The sequence below is a fragment of the Toxotes jaculatrix genome, chromosome 3 (genome assembly GCF_017976425.1).
Source record: "Toxotes jaculatrix isolate fToxJac2 chromosome 3, fToxJac2.pri, whole genome shotgun sequence".
NCBI classification, from domain to species: Eukaryota; Metazoa; Chordata; class Actinopteri; family Toxotidae; genus Toxotes; species Toxotes jaculatrix.
In genome coordinates, this window is record NC_054396.1 from 29380601 (window position 1) to 29405698 (window position 25098).

Below are 25098 nucleotides of genomic sequence, written 5' to 3' on the forward strand. Positions count from 1 at the left end.
ATGAACTGTAATCTGTGGCCTTTCAGTGCAAAGTTTACTGGATAAATGATTCATGTCAGAGTCCGTTTTGTTTGCGTGTGGTCTAAGCATGTTTACATACGTGTGCTCTAAATGCAGCTCCTCCTGCACAGCTCAGTCAGGCGCGGTTAGCCTGATTACAGCTCGGAAATGTGCTTTCTTTAATTCTTCTCGGCTCTTTATTCCTTTAAAAAGCAATAAAGACAAATGAATGAACTACTTTTACACAGAACTGTGAAACGGGACTTAATGAGTCAGTGGTGTGCCTTTTATGAAAATGTTACCCACTAAATCAACAGCTAACATCAGGTGTGAAACTAGTGAACAAACCTGGACCAGGATAAATGAGAGGAGGCTGAAGTTCAGAGCAGTTATTAGGTAACGAGCTGCCAGTGTTTACTCCGGTGTAGGTCCTTTGGGGTCACGGTTTAGTTAGGTTTAGGCACAAAAACTACTTGGTTGGGTTTAGGTAAAGATCGTAGTCAGAGAACCTTTGTTGTCATGGTTACAATAATAAACAAGTGGCTGAGCTTGTGAAATGGTCAGGGGTAAAAGAAACAACTTTAAGCATCGGTTTCAAACAGGAAATGAACAGAGACAACCTGTTCCTATCACAGACTTCGTCACCTGACTTCCTCCTCTGCTCTCGTCATAACGGCCACGGCCGAGCAGAGGTCACCTGACAACAACCTGTAACTGTGGGTCGTAATAAGCTACTGGCACCGTCTCCATGGAGACGATCATTTCACCATCTTTGGTGTGACTGAGAAGCAGCACGATGATTCTCTGGGAAATTAACCTGACGAGATTCTAACAAAAAAAAAAAAGTTTGCACATTTGTCAGAATTTTTCATGGTGAAATAATTTCAGTTGCATTATGTTTGTGATTGTTTGCCTTTTCTTTCCAGACACACTGAAATGCACCAGTTATACAGTGGCCCAGATCCTTTCATCATGGACTGCTCTAATATATCGCATTGACTCTGTGCTTTACTGAGGCACAGTGTAACTGTCAGCAGTTTCCACTGCAGGAGACTGACCTGGTTAGATTCCAGTGTCTGGGGAAACACGTTGGATTTCTTCCCAATTAGATGTTTTTCTCCTCTGAGAATAGCTTTTATTTTAAAGAAGCTGTATGATTAAAGCTACAAATCTGGGTCAGAGCAGATTCACTGTGCTCTCACAGGAGCGATACAGTATGTCGCTAAATGCCGCTCTCTGACTCTTTTACGTTTTAAAAGCTCTGATCCAGAGCAGCTGATAGTGGCCACGCAGGTGGGAGGTCAGGGTCCAGGTCAAGGACACTTCAGCCGAAGAAACGGCTGCACATGAAGTCCCATTTCTTTGTGTTTTGAAACACATTTGCTCGTATTCCCAAAGGTATTTCCATGTTCGTGCTGTGACTGTCCTCTGGCTAACTCCTGCTAGCTTTCACAGTCCAAAAACATGCAGGTTATATGATCTGGAAATAAATCCATTTAAGCATGAATACATTCGTCTGTCGAGGTAAGTCAGCCCTGTGCAAACCTGGTGACCCGTCCAGGTCGTAGCCTACACCCCTGACCAGGCTTTATCCTCCACGAGACCAAAACAGGATAAAACATCCACAAAACGTTTGGATCAGTCAGTGTGAACAGAACGAGTGGAGCTGAACAGAGAGGCTTCCTGCCGTAGGGCTGGTTGATACGTTCTAATGACCATAATTTCATTTTAATGGCTGCATTACGGCACAGAGCCATAACAGTCGTGCCTCAACAGTATCTGTGACACTTGGTAAGGCTTTTCAAAGGGTGGGGAAGGGTGGGGGCTGAGTCCCACATCTACCAGGAGAAGAGAGAGTTACTGTATAATACAACACAAACCTCTAAGAAAAGACTAAATTAGCAGCGAGAATCTGTGTGATGTGCGCTTGTTAACTCATTTCTTTGAGATGTGATTAAAAGGCCAAGCCAGCACCCCGAGGAAAAGAGGAGGGGGAGAGGGGGAGAGGGGGAGAAGGGGAGAGAGGGAGAGGGAGAGGGAGCGATGGGGCGGGAGCAGAAGCAATCAGCTTGATTTGCTGTCAGTTTCCATAGGCGATGTGGATATTTCAGCATGTAGGACTTCTTCTCGCCTTAATCGTCTGCCAGTGGCAGAGTCACGGGAGAACAGGGAGAGAGTCTAATTCCTGGGAGACATCGCTTCCAGTGTGTGAAGCTTCAGCAGGGAGCATCAGTGGGTTTAAACAGAAACACTGAAATAAGTCTCTGCTGTCTGCAGCACAGAAACACATCGTTTGACAGATTCTGTCCTCCGACTGTATCACCCACACGGTGGAACATAAAGATTCCTCAGAATACGAGTTTTCAAGATTTAGTCGAGACATTTGACAGATCATCATCAGGGAGGAGCCTGATCAGGAGGCAACCCACAGCCTCACTCACCAAACACAAGGACACAGCAGCGACAGATGAGCACGAGCAGCGGCAGTGAAACGAGAAGCCGGCTCAGGATAAATAGGTCAGAGGAGAAAAGTGAAAACCGACAAGGAATAAAAACAACAAAGAAAAGAAAAAGGTGCAGCTCTCGTCATGAGGACTGTCCTTTACACACCGGTCACTTTCACTGTGTCCCAGTTTCATCACTGTGCACGCGGGTGTGTGCCTGGTGTGTGTGTGTGTGTCATACACAGTGTTGAAGTCGCCCTGTCCACTGGTGTGTCTGTGCTGTGTGTGTTTCCCCGGCCTCTAACCTGACTAACACACCCACGGTTTGTCTCTTTGAATATGTCACAAACCTGCAAACTGTCCTGAACCACGCGGCAGGAAAGTGGTGAACTCAGGCGAAGGAACAAGGACCGAGAGGAAATTTCCATTTTGTTTAGTTTGAATATTGTTGCACTTTGATTTACAAACTTATGTAACAAACTGAATGAATTACAGATATTATTATTGTATTTCTAATAAAAATTCCACCCTTGAGCAGGTGCATCTCATAAAGAGTGTGTGTGGGACGTGTTTGTCTGTCTGTCCATCCGTCCGTCCGTCTGTCCGTGTCCTGTGTTATCTGTGAGTGTGAGAACTGAGTGCTGTGCTGTGCTGTGCAGCCCTGGGGGAGGTGAAGCTGCATTCAGGAGCCTCTATGGGCGCCACAAAGCTGCATTCATCCAACTGAATAGCTGTTTTCTACAACCAGGCACTAGTCATCCCAACTCCATTGGAACGCCTCTATGAGTTACCACTCTCCCTGCCTTGGTATGCAAAGCCTTATCCAACAAAAACACAAATGGCTGGATTAACAAAAGGCACAAAACACACTTACATGAAAACACTGAGGGGATACGTGACTCTCCACTTTCAAAGGATGCTTATGGAGGATTTCTGGACCCTGAATTCTCGGTGCTTTTTTCTGACTGAAGATTAAGGATTTCCTGCTTCTTTCATCTTTTGTGAGCATCTTCTCAGTCATTACTTGACTCTGATATGCCGAGGATAATTTACTGTCATTGTGAGCACAGAGTACAGGCAGCACTGTTTTTGTTTTTTAAGCAGCAGCCATCTGCACATAACGTGAGACGAAGTGGGCTGAATGTTTGAGAACGTGGTGAAGTCACAGTGCTGGTCGCACAGACAGCGAGCGTTCTGATCATTTCACAGTAGCAGATCTCACATTTGTCACGTTGAATGAAAAACACAAGTTATTCTGTGATGGAATATTTTTCACTGTGCTCACTTTAAACCTGCTTTCTCTCCCGGAATGTTTTTGGGAGCCTGAGGAGAAAGAACCGGGGCCGCAGACCATTCGGCAGTGAACTTACTGCTTTCACTAAACAATAAATACGTGCACAAATATATTGTGAGCCTGTGTGTGAGCCTGTGTGTGTCTCTGTGACAGCAGAGTCACTGTCCTGCAGAGTGAAGGACACTGACGTGCATCACGCTTCATATGAACATCTACTGCTCAGTGAGATACAGATTACAAAGGCCCACAGGACCGGGTGGATCGTGATGGTGTTGTCCTTGTATCACGCCCCTGTGCACTGTGGAACCCTGTAAACTGTGATGCTCTTCTGATTTTGATGTTAAAAGGAACAAATCAAGAAGCTGCAGAGTGAAGTCACAGCTGGAGTCTACTGAAGGCATCAAGCAACAGAAGGAAAAAAAAAAAAACACGGCCTCTCATTCAAATTCTGGGAATGTTTCTTTCCAATTAACAGAGTGCCGGAGTCATGATTCCCCTCATTGACTTCCTGTCAGCACAGTCCCTGCTCCCTCCCACTGCAGAAACCGGGGGAGAGTTTTGCCCGGGCAGCTGTCAGTCGATACCCCTGACTGTCAGGGGGAGGTCTGCTACCACGTTTTAAAGCCTCATGTTAATTTCGTTGGACTGTTGTTAGGACGGTTTCTCACACCATGATTCCGCTGCACAGGATTGGGGTTAGGGAGGTCTCAGAGGCAATCAGGCAAGCTTAATCAAAAACTGTTGGATGGTTTACAAGGATCATTAAAAACAAACAAAATCTCAGATTCATAAAAACAACAGAGGCAAAGATCAGAGGAGATCATGAAATAATAATATTGTACAAACTATCGGAGGGGAGGAAATGTGTGAATGGCTTCTGATGGTCTGAAGACCTAAATCACCGCAGAGACCTGGACTGATCCGATCCTGAATGGGATTAAACACGGTGCTAAATATAAAATCAGCACAGCACTGACAGCTGGGGGTGGTGGTGAAAAAAAAACTGTTTCAAAAACTGATAACAGCAAGATGGTCGGCTAACAGAAGGTGTGATCTGATTGTTTGACCATAGCAGCAAATTCCAACAGGCAGCCGTCAAAGCTGAGAGGAGGAGGAGGAGGAGGAGGAGGAGGAGGAGGAGGAGGAGCACTGCTCCCATGACTGGGGCTGCACCGATCACACAGGTACGCACAGGTACGCACAGGTATCCACAGAGGAGGCGTCAGAGGTCAGATATCTACATAAAGTGTAGTTTCTTTGTCAGCATCAGGATAAAAAAACAATTCAGGTTCTATATTGATTTATTATAACATCCACACCCTGAGCCTCTGCACCGCGCCTGGTGATTCCTGCACCTCCAACAGTTCTGAACAGTCCGCTGTGATACTACATAACACTGAGACACGCCAGAGACATTAACACACACACACACACACACACACACACACACACACACACACACACACACACACACTGAATCACACTGATATACAGTACAAAACACGGTAAACTACCACGGGGCCCCTCTGAAGGCCGCTCTCTGGAGCCGGACGCGCCACAGAGAAAGATTCAGTGGGAATAAAGAGGAGCGTAAAGAAAACAGCGCGACGGGCTGAAAACTCTCCGAGTCCCACAGACCCTTTACCACCAACCGTCTGTGGCACACCAGTATCTGAATGAATCTCAGAGACGACGTTCACCGTTTCGATGAGCTTCAACTCTGCGGACATTAAATGTCTTCTATCGAACAGCTGCGGGACACAGGACAGTCTGCGTCCTCTGAGCAAACACACATGCAGCAGGGGGGACAGACAAACATCGCTCATCTACTCACCCACTCCTATCTTCTCGTCCTCTGTCGGCGTCCACATGATGTCCCGGTGTACAAACAGCAAAATCCCCAAGACAGTACAATCACCCGGTGCGTCGCTTCATGGAGGTCCTACGGAGGTTTGACCAGAGAGGGAGAGAGACAGAGGAGGACCGGAGAGGAAAAGTTACTTCAGTTGTTCAGGATCAGGGAAGAAGAAAACAGTCCTCAGGTGTGGAAGCTGAGAAGAGCTGGGTGGTTTTAAAGGAAGAGCCCAACGTGTGTTTCAGATCCCGGCAGGCTGACGCATGGCGCAGTGTGTTTGTCCATCTCTGCGGGTAGAGACTGCGCCGTGCGCGGACAAACCTGCGCTGACAGCCGCACTGATGCTGCGCGGGCGTCACGAAACACGAACCTAGTTTCTGTAGGTCCGGATCATAAAGTACCGAGAGGTCAGGGCAGTGGGCTGCGAGCCGGACACAGACGCTGCCAATCCCCGGAGCACAGGGGCGGTGAAGTCTCACAGTCACAGTCTCCGTTTACGGACAGCAGATAAACTATGTTACAGGGATGTCATCAGAGTACGGAGAGCGCGCAGGCACATTCCCAGTCCATACTGGAAAATGATGAAATCATTGTCGTGTTCCCCGTTAAGTTCAGCCTCTCCCGCCGCTCGGGAATCCCCCTCTCAGCCAGCGCAGCGTCTCTCTGCCTCTCCGTCTCTGCGGCTCCCGTTATTTTCTTGTTTTCTTATTTGTAAGTGCGCACTCGTGTCTCCGGCTGTGCGCCGTGCTCTCACCGGCTGCGGCTCAAACTTGTTGTGAGCGGATGAAGAGAAACGGACCCGGAGAGTCGAGCGCAGCAGCAGCAGCAGGGAATCCTACATCAGTTTAAGAGGATCAGAGTGGAAAGACTGCAGACAGAGAGCGGGTTACATGGCCAAGAGAGGGAGATCATGTGTGAGTGTGTGAGTGTGTGTGAGTGTGTGAGTGTGTGTGAGAGAGTGTGTGTGTGTGTGTGCGTGTGTCCGCTGCGCCACCCAGTCATTAAAGACCATCACTGCTTCAGACTGGCTCATATGCGCGGATCCTTCACTGTAACACGCTGTAAACGGGACAAACGAGCCCTGGACCCAGTTCACATGTGATGGACCGTCTCTGCCAGGCTGCGGCGACCGAAGCCGCGTCATCCGGACCCACAGCCTCCCACGGTAACACGACGGAGCCGTCTCTTCTCTACAGGACAGCGCAGTCACATAACGCCCGTCAGGCTGAGACTGAGGGGGACTCTCAGTAAATCACAGGTGTGGACGTTCAGCAAAGCAGAGCACGAGAGCACATCGGCTGTGTGTCTTGTGCCACCACGTGACCATTCCTGAGCAGCACACTGTTTTCACCTGATCCCGGGCCCGGTCCAGCCCACTGCTCCACTGGCTCGTAAGGTAACAGGTAACCATGGTGACGCCCAGAGAGGCTCATGTCTGGTCATTATTAAAGATGAAAGACCTGTTTTTTTCTCCTTCCTGTTTATAAATGTCAGTTTTCATACACAGACTCAATCCCAGATTCACTCTGCTGAAACATTAATCACACAGAAAACTGCTTACTGAAAAAAAATCAAGTCAACAATGTTCCTGTACATCAAACCTGAGGAAAAAACGAGCCAAACAAGTTTCTCTCAGAACAAGTGAGACTAAAGATTTCAGCAGCACAGAGGCTGAGAAACGGATGAAATGTTCACACTTAATAATTAGCAGTAACTCGTTGGAGTTAGCGTTCACGGAACGGTTTTAAGCTTAGTTTACAGCAGCTCGATGGGACGTTTGCAGCCGTTTAAAACAAACTGTCCAGAGCTCCAGAGCACGAACCCAGCACACCTAAATGGAATGCACCATCAGGTGTGATTAAAGTTCGTAATCACACCTGCACTGGGCCCAGTGAACATACACTCACCGAGCACTTTGTTAGGAACACCGTAACACCTGCTTATTCATGAAATCCTTCAGCTAATGTTCAGAATGGGGAATTAACATCAGCCAGTCATGGTCTGAATGTCTCAGTGTGTCTGAGTAATGTTGCTGAACATGTTCACCATCGTCTAACGGCTCCTTCCAGCAGGATCATGATCCACGTCACAAAGTAAAAGTCTCAGTGGACTCCCCAGTCTCCACACCTGGATCCAGTAGACCACCTGTGGGATGTTGGATGTGTTGGTGTTCCTAATAAAGTGCTCTGTGAGTGTAGGTTTTCATCATCATTTCATCAAGTTCCTCATCTACGGTCACATTCAAGAGGCTGAAACGCTGCGAACGAGGAGCTGTGACGGAGAGAGTCTGAAACACCGAGAGAAAAAACGCATAACGCACAAAAAAATCTCAGCACCTGGTCCAATGAAAGCCAGCCGGCTGTGAGGAGGAGGAGGAGGAGGAGGAGGAAGAGCACATGAAACCGAGGTCGAGCAGAAGCGACGGAGTGTTGAAAGAGAGCGAAAAGGAGAATCATCACACAGAAGAGAAGAAATGTCCCGAAGGTCTGTGTCAACAGAGAGAGAACTTTATGGGACAGCATCCTCACCACTGCCTGCACAGAGAGAGTAAAGATAAATGAAGTGTGCGCGCGCAGCTCAAGATGTAAATTCATTTTCCCGTTTTGTCTCGTGTCACAATATTTATGTCATTTTGACAAATCGAATAAAACTGAATCATTTTTTCACGTATTAAGAACAAAACATCAGAGGGAAACTTGTGGAGCAGGAAAATGCACGAGAAAATAAAGTTACTGCTGCTGGTCTGTCCACAGTGTCCACGGTGAGGACCCACTCTTTGTCCCACACATATGTCAATCAGATAAATCCAGTGACAGAGCAAAAGCCACAGATGGAAATAAGATGGCAGCCGGTGTATCACACTGTGTGTGTGTGTGTGTGTGTGTCTCAGGTCAGTGTCATCACAAAGTAAACTAACTCTTTCCTCACAGTGTAACACTGCCCTCTACTGACTGACTGAAGTAACAACACCCTGAACATCCCACATCAGATCACTCATCAAATTTAAATAAATCCTTCAGCCTCAGATATGAACAGTATGTATAACACACCACCTTCATTCACTATGAGCTTTGACTTTATGAAAATTAAATTTCCATCTTTAAATCTTTTATTATTAATGTAGAACCTTTTAAGTCAGACCTGGGCAAACTACGGCCCGCGGGCCACACGCGGTAACTTGTGCGTCCCTGTCCAGCCCGCGTGAGGCCAATCGTAAATTAGAATATAAATGAAAAAATATTCATGCCGTGCATTCGATCCAACTGTGATGCTTTTATTTTGAAAAGCCAAAAGCGTGACGCTTCGCGTACGGATGCCGGCGGCCCGCGGGCCGTAGTTTGCCCGGGTGGACTTTCAGTGAACCACAGACTTATAGCCTCATTAACCATTTACAGCAGTTTAAACACATTTATACTGTAGACAACTGAATCTAATGCAAACCTGTAAGTTTATGGCTGCGAGAAGCTGCTGTGGCATGAAAAACTGCTGACTCAGCTGCTGACTCAGCGTGAATTTGGGCTGTCGGTGACACCTGCATGATGCGCATGGTAACAACGTTATTAAGGTCAAAGGTCGACGGTTTAGTGACGCTGACTGGAGCCGGAACAGTCCCTGTGTTTAATGAAACCTGAAGTAACTCAGATAATATTTTCATCCTGTTTATTCTTCATCAGTGTTTTAATAATGATTTGTAAACAGAGGCTGACGTATTAATAATAATACAGTAACAAACGAAGGGTAACTGCAGATATTCAGACGTGAATGAAAAATGTTAACACCACATCTGAAGTTAAATCCCATTGCATGGTGTTTCATCATTAAACAGATCAACTGTTACTGTAGTTTAATCACATTTAGAGGGATGTTCCTGTTAGCTAACATCACCAGCTGCTGCAAACCGACTGTGATGACTGTTTACCACTGGTTATAACACAGTATTCTGCTTTAAAGATCACACATGAAAATAATTCTCACTGATGATAATAACTGACCTCAAGGATCGGCCTGCGCTTCCACTGGTGCTGCCTGTTGCCTGATGAGGCTAAAAGCATGAAATCAATAACAAAACAACAACAACTCCTTCCATAAGCTCTCAACCCTTATCAAGATAAAGCTAAATAAATTAAATAAAAATAAGACAAAACACAACTGAAACAGCCGCGTCTCGTTCCTTCTCGTCAAAACGTGCTGCAGTTTGGTGAAATATGGCTGAATTATGAACGGTCTGTGGAAAACGTGGCTCAGAGTGACACGTTCACCTGTGTGTGTGTTTAAACCGCTGGTTTAAAACAGAGAGAGGGGGGAGGGGTGTTTTACTGCTCCAATAAGGAGGTAGGAGTTTGGATTATTTCCACTGAGACGCCGGGGTGAGTGTGACTGAGGTCTTTGTTCCCTGATAACCTCAGTGATCCAGCAGAGTGAGGGAACCCACATCGTCCTGATCCACAGAGTTTTTCTTTAACTCATTTTCATCCACATCTTTAAGCCTGTACCTAACATTTTCTCAGGTATCCAGCTGTTTCAGGTGTAAAATGAGGAAAGCTGCTGCGGCTCCACACTGATCCACAGCCTGTGTGAAATATTTGGCTTTTAGCTTTGATCAAACATTTGGAAAATGTGTGTTAGACTGCTGCAGAAACCAGACACTGTGTGCGGCGGACAAAACACAATTCTTATTTAAATTTAATTCCAATTTATAGCTGTGAGTATAATGGATTTTAGACTGAACCTGGATGATTCATCTTTAGGAAAACTGGGTGAAAACACTATAAACTGTCCTTCCTCAGAGGGTTGGCAGGTCATGAAACTGTGACATCAAAAGTTTAATAAAACATAAAGCAAACAGATTTTTATTAAATTACTTATTTTGCATGGGAAACATTAAACCTTTGCTCCAGCAGAGACAGAGCCAGGTAAAACATCATAAATACGTTTCATTCAAATTCTCTGCGACTGAAACAACAAGCAGAAAATCAGGTGAAGGGAAAAGTCGGTGTCTTCATCTGAGCCCCGTGATCTTTGGGAAATATTTACTCATCATCACTGTCGTCTCTCTAACGTTTAAAAGGTAAATAGAGAGAATGTTCCAGATTTTATTTTATTTTTTTAAATCAACCAGGACACTGATGTGCATATCAGTGTGTTCACAGTCAACTTGCCTGAAATGTGAAATGATGGTTGGAAAAGAAAAGAGTCCTCGATGAGTTTCACATTGTCAGTGCAGGAGCAGCTCCTCAGGTCAGGAGAACCATCTGTCCCTGAGGGACTGAAGGAGCTGAGCGTCCTCGTCCTCTGAGTGGTCTGGGTAGTCTGCAGCATGAGGACACACACACACAAATGACATGTTCAGAAGTCTTGCTTTGTCCGACCAACAGCCCAGAACCCACAGATATTTAATTTGCTATCACGTATAACAAAGAGAAGCAGCCAATCGTCACGCCTCAGAAGCTGGAACCACATGTTTTTGGGGCATTATGACTGAAACGACAAACTGATGATCAAAATAGCTGCAGGTATTTCTGCTGATTCCACAGAAAACCTTTTCGGGACTGAAAGTCCACGATGTGTCTCTTTTCTTGGTCCAATCCTAATGAACCAAACTAAAAGCGACGTCAGACGATCGCTGAACCAAACTGTTATCTGTTCAGGCTAAAAGCTGGCAGACATCATTACTCACAGTTTTCATAGTCGGAATCAGATCCGTCGTCACTTCTGTACGAGTGGTCTGAGTCTTCTGAGTCATCGTCATCATTGTTGTCATCGTCACTGTTGCTGGCGAGAAGACCTGCGATCTGTGGAGAAGAGTTGGAGAAACTTCACTGTGGATTCCTTCAAAGCAAAACCAGCGACCGCTGACACAGCACAGGAAGCACTGGGACAACGAAATGCTGATGAAGCAGATGCTTTGACTTGTTGACTTGAGAATTTGCACCAGTGACTGATCTCATCACGCAATGAATGAAATCAACATTCAGCCGACTCACATCATTTTAAAAGGATTCAAGAACTTTTCCACAGTTTGTAACGGTGCAATTCTTATACAGACCCAACGTAGATGGCAAAAAATCGTATTGTAACACGAAAGACAACGTGTCCTTCACAAACAGAACAGTGGACGGATGGACTGGTTTGTGGAGTCTCGTACCTCTTCATCCATGGGAGAGTCGGCCCGGTCGCCGTTCTCTGGGTTGTCGTTATTGGCCAGTTCCTCTAAGAGCGGATCTGTGTCCAAATCATCGTCATCATCGTCGTCGTCGTCGTCATCTGTGTCTGAGGAATCGTCGTCATCCTGATCTTCATCATCCTGGATGAGAGTAACGTATTAAAAAAGTGTAATTAAATGTTTAAAGATGACTGATCATGTTTGTCCTGATCATTCAGCCACGATCCAACAAACACACTCAGCTACGCAGAGACGAGAAACACATTCAGTTTGTGTGTTTGTGCGTCTCACCTGATCGTCGTCGTCTCCTTCCTCAGCCAGTTTCTGTCGTCCCACCTCATAGAGACGACACACCATGTCCAAGCTCACCGTGTCCTGGTTCTACGGTCCATTCACAAAAGACAAAGACAAACACTGTGGGTTCCGATGAGCTTCCTGTAAATACTGTACGTGGATATTACAATTTAAAAAACTAAATAAACAAATAAACTGCTCATTTCAAACATCATAACAAGCTTTATGTGTTTTTCAGAGCTAACATGAAAACTGCTCAGATGGAAGCTCAAAGCAAAGTACCTCGATGACAGCCAGGTAGCAGTCTTTGGTGTCAGTACACAGGTCGAAGATGTTCCTCTTTACGTCCACCGTGGCTGAAAACAAACAAACGAAAAATGAATATTAGTTATAAGTTATCAATAACAATTCAGTGTCCTAAAAGCAACTGACAGACACGAAGAAACAACAATAAATACAATTTTCAGTGGAGTAAAAAGGTTCTGTGGTTTATTCTGAAATAAAAGGAAGTGCAGTTTACCAATGGGCTTGTAGTCTGTGGCATCGAAGGTTCTGAAGGACGAGCCGAAGGGACTCTTCATCTGCTGGTCCATCGCATCGTCCTCATCATCAGCTTGCAGCATTGCTGAACGTGTGTGTGTGTGTGTGTGGAGACAGGAAGAAGATCACGGCATGAACAGCGACACATGGTACATTAATGATGTCTGCTCAAACCGTATGTTGCTGAAGACTTCCTCACAGTGCACACACAGTTTACTTAAGCACAACACACACACAGTCTCTCACACACACACACACACACACACACACACACACACACACGTACCTCCATACATAATGGTGGCGTTGCTGTTGAAGACCACCCTGCACTGGTCCAGGGCGGGGACAGTGTGCAGCAGGTGGAAGGTCCTCAGGTCCCACTGACACCTGCTGTCAAGGCTGAACACTACAGAACATCAGGAGACACACAGACACAACACACAATACAACACAACACACACATCAACTATCTGAGTGCAGCTACATGCTCGCTGCACCTCTTTATGCTTGGTAGCTGTAGCTTGGACAGAGCCAGGCTGTTTCCCAATATCCAACCTTTATGCTAAGCTAAGCTAAGCTAACCTCATATTTAACCAGCCAAATGAACAATGAAGAAAACAAATAAGCCCAAAATGTCAAATTATTCCTTTAAATAAAGATTTCATTTCAACAGCGAGGCTCATAAAACAACAGATCCTATAACTTTCAAAGCAAACGTTTCATTTTCACTGTTTCGTCTGATTATTCTTTCTATTCTTTAGCCTTACAGAGCTGTGTGTGTGAAAAGGTGCTAAACTTTGGATGATTATTTTAAAATCACCAGGATGGGAGGATACAATCTCAGTGTTGATGATGACCTCCAGGCCGTTGGGATGGAAAACCCCACTGATGTTCATGTTGAACTTGTCGAACTTATGGATGGCCCGAGACGCCCGCACGTCCCACAGCACCCCATCATTTAGCACCAGGTCGTCGCTGGGATTGAAGGTGGCACAGTTCCTCTTGTAGTTATTTGCCAGGGCGGGGTTGTTCAGGGTCAGGGTCTTCTGACCCGTCTGAATGTCGTAGATCTGCAGCACCGAAGAAGAACAGATATAAGACGAGAAAAATATAATAGAGGGGAGTATAAATGTTGATGACAGGAGCATTGTGGGTAACCTACGTGCGCGACTTGGTCCTTGGTGCCGACGACTCGGTCCTGAGAGAGTTTACTGAACTCGACGTAGTGGTCATCTACAAACGAGTTTCTGGGAATTAAAACAAAATATTTCAAACACCACAGTTCACACACAACAAGAAACAACGATGAGCGAAAACCGAGCGTGCGTGTTTTACTTCATGCTGAAGACACCGTCCATACTCCAGAGGGCAGACAAGGGAACGCTCCAAGAAGCAGAGGTAAGAAGCAATTTCCCGTCCTGAGGAACAGACAGGAACAAACCAACATTTTTCTAATCATTATCCTTAATCATGAAATTTAAATTCTCATTTATTGACTAATCTACATGATTTGATTTACTCCCAGCCGCTGATCTCAGATGACAGCAGGTGTTCTGACGTGTGCGTGTGGACATACCCTGGACGGTTCGAGGTGTGTGATGGCTGATGTGTGGCAGGTGTAGTTGGCCTCCTCCTCTCCGGAGAAGACATTGTAGAATTTGAGGTGACCGGAGCAGGTTCCCAGCATCAGGAAACGCTCACGGGCTGAGAAGGCACAACACGTGAAACCGCTCTCATCTCCATCACCCTCGTGGAAGACGGACATCGGACGAAACCTAAACGGGAAGAAAAGGGAAGAAAAAAAAAAAGGCAAAGGGAGAGAGATGTTATCTTTGTTTAATTATCTGGAAATAAACTGCAGCCAAAGCACAAACGTGCTGTGCCAAGGTTTTTACTAAAAGGGCGAGTGTCTGTTCATTACCTGCTAAATATCAGATGTCTATCCAGACACCCTCTGTCCACGCCTCCATATTTCGGGTACAGCACCCTGCTCCCCAGGCGGGCGGTGAAGTTGGGTGAAGCCTGTCGCCTCTGCTTTGGCTCAGGACATCGGTGGGGGGTGAACAGGGAGAAGGGGGGGCAGGTGGTGACAGGATTGGGGCACCGTGCGTGTTGTTCCCTCAGGTACTCTGTGATGATGCTGTCAAGGGTCGGGGGGGAAGGAAGGTGGCGCTCCAGCTGCTTCTTCATGGCTGGAGTCTGATCAAGAAAAAAAAATGAAAATAAAATTTGATCCTGAGCGAGAGACGAACTACGAGTCAGCGTATCCAGGCATTTCAGCGTGGATCAGTGTTTGCTTGGCCATTTCCAATCCTGTGATTCTCATAACAAGTTGTGCTGCAGGTGTCTCACTCTGAGTGCATCTGTTTCCTAACATACGGATTTATAAGGAAGTGACCTGCACTGAACCTGAATATAAGCTGGTCAGGTGAAAAAAAAAGAACAAACACAAAACACAGTAATACATCATCATACTGAGGATGAAGAGAGGCCATGTGAACCTTCCTGTTTCAGCAGATCCACACCGACACCCCCGTCACTCCATCGATGGAGGATCTGACTGATAAGAGCATTAATATCAGTTGTTGTATTGTGTGTACTCTGGGTTAATCTGTATGAGTATTTTTCATTCACCTGCTCAACTGACAAAAGGTGGAAAAAAATAATAAAAAATGCAACTTTGGCTCAGGTGTTTGATTAAGAATTTGAGAAACTGAAACTAAAAGTGCTTGATGAGTGACTGTAAGCCGAGCCGCCGACATCAGGGGAACACCAGGTCAGATGTCCCAGGTCCCGGGGTCAAGGAAGGACACTCTAACCTTTAAACAATTTGTTGGAATTACTTGTCAAAAATACATATTAACTTTCATACAGTATTTTTGAGTCTCATAAAAGTTTGTTGTTGTTTTTTTATCTTCCTGTATTTTTATTTTCCTTGACACAGTGGTCGAAAACATTTTACTTTCCCTCCCTAACGTGCAAAAAATGGTTTGGTCTGTCACGCTGATGTAAGGTCAAAATTTAAAATTTAAAGTCCAGTAGTTAACTTGTTTAAAGGCCTAACACAACGTGTCTTCTGACAGAAACAGCTGAGAGACCCAGCTTGCAGATGAGAGGGAGGGGTCTGACTGTAAGAATTATGTGACTGTAAAAAAATGCTGTTGATTAATTTTGTGTCAAACTACTAATTGGTTAATAGTCTTGGGGCTAATAAATGAATAAATAAATAATTACACAAACAAAGAAAAGTGTCACTGACCTGTATGAAAGCACCGTGGTCAGACTTCTGTTTCAGAGAGCGAAGTTTTTTCCCTGAGTTGCAATTGGCCGCTGGGCGTTCCCGTGTGAACAAAATCCGGCCAACCAGATGTGAGGCCTGCCCATGAGAGTGAGGAGTTGGAGGAGGGGGGAGGGCTTGGGAAGACAAAGAGGAGCATGACGGGTGAGGAGTGACATGGGCGCGGGAGGAAGTAGGAGAGGTGGAGGAGACGGCAGCAACTGAGGACACAGGAGAGGATCCAACATGGCTGGCAACGCGAGCTGCAATCCCACCAGCCAGCCGGCAAGTCCTGGGATTCACTGAGGAGGAGGCGCAGGGGGTGACACAGGAGGACGAGTTCGGACAGACAGGTCCTACGGATAAATTTGCCTCTTTAATGAGCGTGCTCGCCGTGTCATGGAGCCCTTTAGCCACAAGGTGGTTCCTGATCAGCATGAGGAGTTCCTTCTCAGAAAAGGTGATCCGTGACTGGGCGACCACATTAGCCTTCTGCAGACGAGCCAATGAGACGTCGGTACCCATGAGGAGAGGCTTGCCAGAGACTCGCTCGGTCATCTCGGCAGCATAGCGGCAGAAACGGACGTGCTCGCTGCGTTTGTCCTGCAGCACGGGCTCCTTCATCAGCTGAAGAGGTGAAAACAACAAACACAATACAGTCAATTCTTTTTTTTAAATTTTCAGATCAATAATATAAAATACTGCACAGTTTCATTAATCTGATCGGCACCAAAAGGCACAGCCATGAAGCAGACTTTCTTCTACACACACTGGTGTAGTAGTTATGAGAAAATATGCAGAAAGTTCTGTATTTAGCTTCGGAACATTTGTTTCGTGCTCACCTGTTGAATGTGCCCGCTGGTGAACAGCGGTAGTTTGCTGATGATCTGTCTGATCGCTGAGCTGCGAGAGAGTCCGACCAGAGCCTTGCAGGCCAGAGCACGGATCAGGTCTGCATCTGTGATGGGCATCTTCACCGACAACAGAGACAGGAGCACCTGGGAGAGACAAGAGGTCCAGAGTTACATGCTGGTCCATGACACAGGGGACGGAGGGACTCTCGTCTGCTGGTGGGGAATAAATGGGTAAATACTAACATTCTGTGAATGGGTATTCCCTTGTTCCCACAAAGTATTATGTGGGTACACAAACACATTAATAAGAAAACACACATTAACACTTCTGGTTTCCAGTTTATCTGCTTCACTTCTCCTGTGAAACTCTTGTGAGCCCACTGTTGTTCTGCTGTGCTAAAAAATACACAAACAAACTTACAGTCATACAAATCTCTTCTCATTCTTACCTTTATTCCATTGTTGTTCTGCACTACTTGCCACATGTGGGCCAGGACCCGGTTGTGGGGGGCAGGAGGCTGCTGGGGGTGGAGGGACGTCCTGAGGGGGGCAACAGCAAAAGCACCCACAGTGTTCAGGCTCTGGTCTGGAGCGCACACACAGTTTATTATCACCTGGGAGGGACAGAAGTCAGAAAGTGGGACGAAGACTTATTTTTGTGTGTGTTAGGTGGTTTGTTAAAGCAGGTACGGGTCGGACACACTGGTGGGTTCGTGTATTAATACTCTATACGTTTATTGAAGGAAACAGCAGCATAAAGCTGGAAGGGTTTGTGAACAGGTAAGAAACAGAAGGTTTGGATGTAATCAATAAAGAACTGAACACACAGACAACAGCCACGCTGTGATACTCAAAGCCTCAGTGTGTAACTTCTTTCTAATATGTTTCAGCTGAAATATCCTGCAACACGTGTGTTAATGTGCAGAGGTCAAAGGCTTCTGTGACTCCGTGCTTTATCCTTTACATCCGTCTGCTGACCTGTAACGCAGACTTCTGGATCTCAGCATCATTTACGAACACCTCGCCCTCTGCGACACCCAGGATGATGCTCATACCTGCAGCGGAGAAACACATCCGGGACAAAAGGTCCAAGATCTGAAACTACAAACGTTTTCAATTCCGCAGAAGTGAAAGAGAAAACCAAGGAGTTTTACTGACCCACAGTGGAAACAGGTGACCTGGTCTCATCCAGAACGTCCACCGTATCAGCTAGCACCAGCTGCACTTTAGGCACCGCTGTCAGGATGGCCAGGATGTCCAAGGCGTAGCGCACTGTGTCGCTCCTGGACGGACCCACAGATACACAGAGACAGAGACAGAAACAGTGAAATGGGGGAAGTTACTCATCATAGTTGTAAACGTGCCAATATAAACTCAGAAAGACAAACAGAAAAAAACAGCAGTGAAAATATAATCCCGACTGGCACCGACAGAGAAACTCTACCTGCCATAGTATGTCCTCCAGTCGCAGGCTGCTGATATGAGCTGCAGCATTAAAGGGACACAGGACAGCTTGTAGAAAACCTCGACTGGCTCCCAGTGGAGCTGAGGAGGTCCACACTCGATGAGAAACTCCATCATCTCGATAACCTGCTCTCTGGTGTACGTATATGCCTGAGAACAGAGAGTCGCACACATCAATACAGCGTCTGAATGTAGGCAGATCGTTTGCCTGTTCCTTTCTAACATTACTTCAAAAAGAGAAAGATTTAATAAAAGAAGTGTTGAGGACAAATCAGCATATAGAACACAAAAAATACTTGTTTAACATCCTCAGCCGGGATAAAATATTACAGGCAAGATGTAAAAACAGAGACTTTACATCAACACTTGTGAAATCCAGAATGTGGCTGGACACTGTACAAACAGCATGACTGTTAATCCATCACATACCTTGTAAAATGGCTGCTGGGGAACAATGGTACCTTCATCTGACGCATGCAGGGACTGCTTCACCTGCTCAGCCTTTACTGCCAGGTGAGCCTCAAAGTACCTTAAGCAATAATCAAGAATATGTTCAGTGTATTTTATACAGCTGTAATACACAGCTGCAGGTACAGCTGAGCGGAGCAGAGCTCTGCAAACCAGCTGGAGCTCTGCGTGTTTTTAAGGAAGTTTTAAACTCATCATAGCATCAGTCCATCCACCCATCGCTGTACCTGCGCAGGGCCATGCAGGTATGCTTGGCCGTCTGCCGGCTGGAGAAGACCTGGTCATCACTCATTATGGACACCTCATTCTCTAAGTTCAGGATCTCCAGAGTACTGATCTGCAGGGAGAGAAGAAGACTTGTCAAAAGGTAAAAGCTTTAAACTGAGACTTTTACGAAAACTACCATAACAACATGATGCATCCTGCCCCACGTTTAAAGCATCACGGTGCAGCACTGACCAAGTTGACGAGCCTGCGCAGGCCGTCCTGGTGGTCGAAGAGCTGCAGCACCACCCTGAAGGAGAAGGAGATGGAGAAAAACATGGTGGCGTGGCAGACGCCCGAAGCGTGGGACGACTCCAGGAGCCACAGAGCGTAGGACACCATGTCTGACAGCACGCCATCTGACAGCATGCACACCTACGAACACACACACACACAGTACAGGGATAAAGAACTGAAGCCACTTCACCCTGAACCAAACCTTCTTTTCAGAATGGAGGGTTTCACTGTGCGGAGGTTTATCCACAGGTGGTGGAGGTGGTGGTAATCATACCCTCTCCATAGCATCTTGGTTGTAGGCCAGATAGTACAAGCAGAGTGAAACTCCAGTCGCTGCCATCGAAGGCCTCGGGATCTCCAGAAGCTTCTGAACTCCTCCATGAGCGATGAACTCTGCAGCAAACTTTTTATGGAGGAGAAGTGAGGCCAGGTACTGAAGAGAGAAGGAGGAGACAGATTAGAAAATCCAGCGTTAAACTGCTGTTCATGCTGAGGACTTCACTTCCATGTTTCAGCTGTGCACAGAAAACCGCGCTAAATGCACGAGCAATCTTTTTGGCTGAACACTGAATCAGTCAAAGAGGTGGTGCCGTAACACAACCATACAAAGTTCACTTCTGTTCCTAAATCAGCACCAAAACGGTTACGAGGGGCAGAATCTATGTCCATGAAGTGCTGAAGTATTGTGCCCTAAGACCTGCAGGTAAGCTGCTTAGGTAAAATACGTTTGTTTAAATACAGTTTCTTTGCATGTGACACTGAACTAGGCACAAAAACAGTTTCGTGATGTAAAAGATGAAGAACTACTGAGCAGAGCTGGTAAACTGAGTGTTTATGTAGAACAGCCTCACCCACAGAGGCTGAGCTTATCCTTCACACACAGACGCCTTCCTCCGTGGGGAGGGGTTAGATGCCCGAATAACAAGCGAGATAAATTCCTGCCTGTCTGGTTAAAGGTTCAGTCGCTACACGTCTGACTCTTTAAACGACTGTAATCACAAAGTTAACTGAAGAGTTTTAAAACATGATGTGTTTCTCTTCACTGACCAGAAAACTTACTGATGAATATAAAACTTCAACATCATCTGAAAAAGTTCAAAATGTTTTAGGCCAGATTTTTCCACATGTGACAGCACTGCAGCTGATGTTTCTCTTTGTTAGCTAATATAAATCACCTGGGTTTAAATATACGTGAATGAACTCACTTGAACAATGAACCAACTAAATGGAAACCAAATATCTTACTGACTATTTTATTCTAAACATTTTTGTCTTTAGACTTTGAGGTTAGCGATGGATGAAGACAACAGTCTTACCAGGAGCGCATCAAAGGTGAGCTGGACGTTCTTGGTCCGCCTGAGGTCGATGTAGTTCATCAGCAAAGACCGGGTGTCCAGCTGCATGAAGACGGCAAGCAGCTACAAAAGGAGAGAAAGATTACTGAGCTCATGGTTCATTTAACGAGCCTGAGGAGGAAAGCATGTACACTGGTTATGGTTTCTCTTTTCTGTTTTTTTTTTTTTTTTTTAATTTATACTTTTGTGTTTTAGTCCTTTTGCTTTGAACTCCCTCCCTGAACACACGTCCCCAGGTAACTGTGTTTATTTTAGGCTCCCATTGCTCCTTTATTTGTGAGGAGTTGTCCCTGTTGTTCATGAACAGGGGACATTACGTATATGTTGGAGATTATGTTTTACTGGAGGAGTTTTAAACAGAAGTTCATCATAAGAACACACATTTCAGGGATTCATTTTAACTGCTGCTCGTTATTTGTGCATCTGTTAAGAATAAGCTGTGGTTTGTTTGTTTGTTTGTTTGTTACTCTCACCTCCTGGTAATCTCCGAGCGGTGTCAGATACTGCAGGATGAGCCTCTGCTCCATGGCCGGGCTTAGCGGTGACAGGCAATAGTCCGAGCCAATCACAATCGAGCTCATCTCAGACCAGGACGTGCTGTTGGATGGCTGGTCGCTGGCGTCGGTCCTCTCCACCTCTTCGTCAGCCCTGCAGGAGGAGGAGGTGAAGTTGAGCTTCTGCTTAGCCTTCCTCCCGTTCTCCTTTACCGTCCGTCTTTTCCCTCCTCCTCCTCTTCCTGCCTGTCGGTCCTCTGTCTCCCTGGCGGCAGGGTCCTGGCTCGCTTGGTAAACAAAGCCTGGAAGCAATCGGGTGGAGGCGGACCCACCGTTGCTGCTGCAGCCACCATTTTTCTGGGCCGATCCGAACAGGGACAAAGGTTTGGTACCGGCCTTCAACACCGGCCTGCTGCTCTCTCCGTCTCTCTCTCTTCTGTCCTCCGTCTCTCCCACATTCTCCCCCTCTGTCTTCTCTTGCTGGTCTGCAGAAATCCTTGAGGTTTGGGCGGCTTCAACCTGAGAGTCCTGAGGTAGATTCTGGGGGGTCTTGGTGGGACTGAAGTGATTCTTGGCCTCTTCACGTTGCAGCTCATGCAGGCGTCGGATCATGATCGGGACCTGGATTTTTGGAGTGAAGAGACGTTATTCGAATCATCCCCTAATTCCTAATCCCTTCCTATCGTCACCACCCCACTGGTGTACTGTTCGTTGCAAACACTCACGCAGCACCTGTACGCAGAGACTCACCAGCTGAGCGTTCTCCTCTCTGTAGCTGGTTGCCACTTCCTGGTTGCTCATGGCTCTGGCCAGCAGCCCCGTGGCGTAGACGCACATGGGCCGCTCAGCTTCACGAGCCCAGCTGAACAACTTCTCAACCAGACCTTCCTGTCACACAACACACACACACACAAACAGCATGAACTGACTCAGGTAATCAAAGACACGGTGAAGAAGAATAACATCTAAATCTTAACTCCATATTTAGCCATATTTCTAAGCAGCATATAAACATTTAATAAATGGTTTATAACATTATGATGTAGCTGTGGCTTAAAATGTTAAATTGATTAAATATAACTTTAATTATTGTCATAAGAAACTGTTGTTGTAATGAATTATCACTCCATTTCTTGCTTCTAAGAATTTTTAAAGTCCTCTTCATTAGGAACCATCTAATAAAGGAGCGTTATGTCAGACACAGAACTATCATCTATCGTTTCGTGCTCTACCTTCTCCTGGAAGACGACGGAGGTCTCCAGGCCCGGCACGATGTTCTGGAGCAGGCGGCAGGCAGCTGTGTTGAGGCTCTGCTCTCTGCTGGTCATTATGTAAGTGTCCAACAGCTGGAAATATACACATACACACATACACACATACACACATACACACACACACACACACACACACACACACACACACACACACACACACACACACCACAAAATAAAGCTCCCCTCTTGTACCAATTCAAACTTAAACACATTTAACAGACATTATTAAATTGAAATTATGCTTTAAAGTTATTTTCTTTTAAAAATCTGTGTCCACAGTTTTGAGTGAATGAAGTGAAACTAAATGGCTTCAGTCTTATTATCAGACTAACTGCATATGAGACATTTCATTTCTCCTGACGTCTAGAGCTGCAACGATCAGTTAATTGGTCAATTGAAAGAAAATTAATCAGCAGATATTTTGATAATCGATTAATCATTTCAGCCACTTTTCAAGCAAAACATTTGCTGGTTTCAGCTCCTCACGCGTGAGAACCTGCTGCTTGTTTTGCCACGTGATAGTTTATGAACTGAAGAAAAGACAAAGCAAGGAATCTTCAGATGTCACTGTGGGACAGAGGAAGTCTGCGTGGACACTAAAAAAAAAATCGAGCAGTTCTCACCGCATTAGTGAAGTCGTCGTTCATAAAGAGCATCTTCAGGAGCTGTCCCAGCATGCAGTCTGGGTCCGCCCGTCCTGCAAAGTCAGACAGGTGTGAGAAACTCAATGACAAACATGAACAGGATCTTCAGTGCAGCTCAGAAAACCCCGACTCACACGCTTAGCTCTACAATAACCACATCAGTTACCAGAGCAGGTTTCTGTCCTGTTATAAAAAGAACAAAAGACAAAATGATTAAGTGTAAATGGACATAACCTGGATGACGGTCATCAAATGGATCAGGGTCTGCTTTGTGATACTCCCCTGTCTCCCGCTCAATCAGCTCAGATATTCTGCAGAAAACACACAATGAGACACAGTCACCTCCCTGAAAATCGTCCAGGGACACAGAGACAGACAGAGAGGGTCTGACATTAAGCTCTTCAGACGGACATGAAGGTCTGCGTCTTTTCCAAATAACATCAAGATCATTGCTCGTCAAAACAAATCACTGCTAACTTTGTAAGGACGGACACCAGTTGCTCTGTGGTGCCTCGCTGTGCTTCTTCCCATTCGTCTAACAGCGTGGCGAGATCAGCCTTTGCATCCACGGCCATAGCAACTGCCATGGCAGCCGACACGGCAGCCGACAAGGCGGACGACAGGACAGACGAGGGTTCTCCTCCTGGGGAAGACATGGCTGCCTAGAGGACAGAAGAAGGAGAGAAGGAGGAAAGAAAAGGAGAACAGGAGGTAGAGTTAAATAATCACAGTTCAAATTCATTTCAGCAGCTCTGGATATATTCTCATACAAGCTCTCCTGTATTATTGCTTCAGTCGTGTCACAGAACTCAGCATCTAATTTCCCTCAAAATAAAACATCCTGTAACATTTAAAAAACCCAGGAGGGGTTAATGCTCAAACACTGAACAACAAAACATTCCATCTGCTACATGAAAAACCTTTTAAACCAATTTCTTTCTTTTTAAATGTTGCTGGATAATTAATTTTTATGAAATCAGATGCTTAACTCTGTGACTCACAGAGTGCAACTGTAATACATGAAAATGAAAGATTCCCAGAGCAAAGATCACTGAGAACTCTCCTGCAGTCCACTATCACCGCTGACAGCCCACAGTGACAAACTAATAATCATTTCAGACTTTAATGCCATCTCATCCTTTCTGAGGAAGACCTGCAGATTCTCTGTCTGCTTAAACAAAGTGACACACCTGTGTGACACAGAGAGGAGGCTGTAGAAAGGCTTGGAGGTGGGTGACCCAGACTCCTGTTTAATCCCCCCCCTCCCTCTCTGTTTGTTCAAAGGACCTTGATCTTCTTTTATCTTCTGTGTTTCCCAGTACTCACCATCAGGTGTCTGAGTGAGGCTCGACGCTGAGGCATCCCAGCAGGCTGGTTCAGACACTATAAGAGATTCTGAGAAATGGAAATGTCTCCGTGGAGCTGTGAGTACACACCAACAGGTGGCCTCAGCTCAGGACAGCTGTCTCCTCAGCTCAGAGACACTTTCTGGTCTGTGTGCGCGAGCTCTCAGCTAGCGCGGCAAGAAGGTGACGGTTAGCAAACTTAGCTAACTCGCCTAAGTTCACGCTGCTTCCTTCGCTTCGTCCGCATTTTGTCTCAAAGTGTGAAAACGCTCCCAGCTCCCCGTCCCCCCGGTTAATGTCAGGCCGAGATAAGGAGTTAAAGTGTAGCGGGGAGCAGAGGGAGGAGTGAGGGCAGCAGCATGTTGACAGCCAGTTGCCTCATGTCTCAGTCACAAACCGCTTCAGCTAGCAACTTCACACACTTTAAAATGTTCGCTCACCTGGAGATAAACCTCCTCTGCGCCGCGCTTCTCGGTTCAGCTCGCTGTTTGTAGAAATTCCGCTGAATTTACCGGGAAGGAGCAAATGAAACAACGCTGACATCAAACGTTTAAGGAAAAAAAAGTTTCACATTTATTTTCAAACTTCTCCCGGTGGCCGCACGCTACGTCACCGAACGGCGGTCGACGTTAGATGACGACAAACGACGAACCGCATCATGGGATTTGTAGTTCAAACCTGAAGCAAGCACCCCCAACCAGACACCACCCACAACATGACCAAAGAGGAGCAGCAGGGCACCCCCAGCAGGACACAGCAGACCCTACAACCAAGGAGGAGCAGCAGGCGCAGTAAAATAAGTATTTGTATTTTATTAATGATATATCTGAC

The 25098-nt window shown here is 46.1% G+C and overlaps 2 protein-coding genes across 4 annotated transcripts in view; both read right to left on the reverse strand.

The window, feature by feature from the left end:
- Positions 1–6332, reverse strand: part of LOC121179239 (dedicator of cytokinesis protein 3-like) — a 131217-nt gene extending 124885 nt beyond the window's left edge. Inside the window, exons 1-2 of one of the 2 annotated variants that reach the window (XM_041033954.1) lie at positions 5964–6332; positions 5573–5680 (exon numbers count right to left, since the gene is read on the reverse strand). In XM_041033954.1, the coding sequence (XP_040889888.1) occupies positions 5573–5609 (37 nt within the window). In that variant the 5' untranslated portion in view covers positions 5610–5680; positions 5964–6332. Of the gene's footprint in view, positions 1–5572 lie in introns of both variants that reach the window. The other variant, XM_041033955.1, reaches the window with a different exon arrangement.
- A 3565-nt stretch (positions 6333–9897) lies between these two features.
- On the reverse strand, positions 9898–24872 carry LOC121179731 (DDB1- and CUL4-associated factor 1-like). Of its 2 annotated transcripts, none has more exons than XM_041034727.1 (30): positions 24708–24872; positions 23399–23583; positions 23156–23232; positions 22901–22974; positions 22236–22349; positions 21754–21891; positions 20983–21624; positions 20471–20572; positions 19429–19587; positions 19113–19292; positions 18881–18990; positions 18615–18714; positions 18166–18335; positions 17880–18004; positions 17700–17776; positions 17171–17335; positions 16710–16865; positions 15850–16494; positions 14512–14789; positions 14167–14365; positions 13926–14008; positions 13753–13837; positions 13427–13660; positions 12877–12970; positions 12571–12675; positions 12333–12406; positions 12048–12137; positions 11739–11897; positions 11271–11385; positions 9898–10903 (listed from the first exon to the last, which is right to left on the reverse strand). In XM_041034727.1, the coding sequence occupies exons 2-30, from the start codon at positions 23575–23577 to the stop codon at positions 10833–10835; spliced, it is 4800 nt and encodes a 1599-aa protein (XP_040890661.1). In that variant the 5' UTR covers positions 23578–23583; positions 24708–24872; the 3' UTR covers positions 9898–10832. The 2 variants fall into 2 exon arrangements, with proteins under 2 accessions (XP_040890661.1, XP_040890660.1); XM_041034726.1 differs by having other exon boundaries at positions 12877–12996; positions 13411–13660.
- Between the last annotated feature and the right edge of the window lie 226 nt (positions 24873–25098).

Bases quoted from the DNA above. Each gene is read 5' to 3' on its own strand.
- LOC121179731 (XM_041034726.1), bottom strand. From the start codon at position 23,577: ATGTCTTCCCCAGGAGGAGAACCCTCGTCTGTCCTGTCGTCCGCCTTG. The intron at 13,838-13,925 runs GTAAAACACGCA...TTTAATTCCCAG, and splicing joins GACGGTGTCTTCAGCATGAA to AAACTCGTTTGTAGATGACC. The intron at 12,138-12,332 runs GTACTTTGCTTT...AATGGACCGTAG, and splicing joins GCTACCTGGCTGTCATCGAG to AACCAGGACACGGTGAGCTT.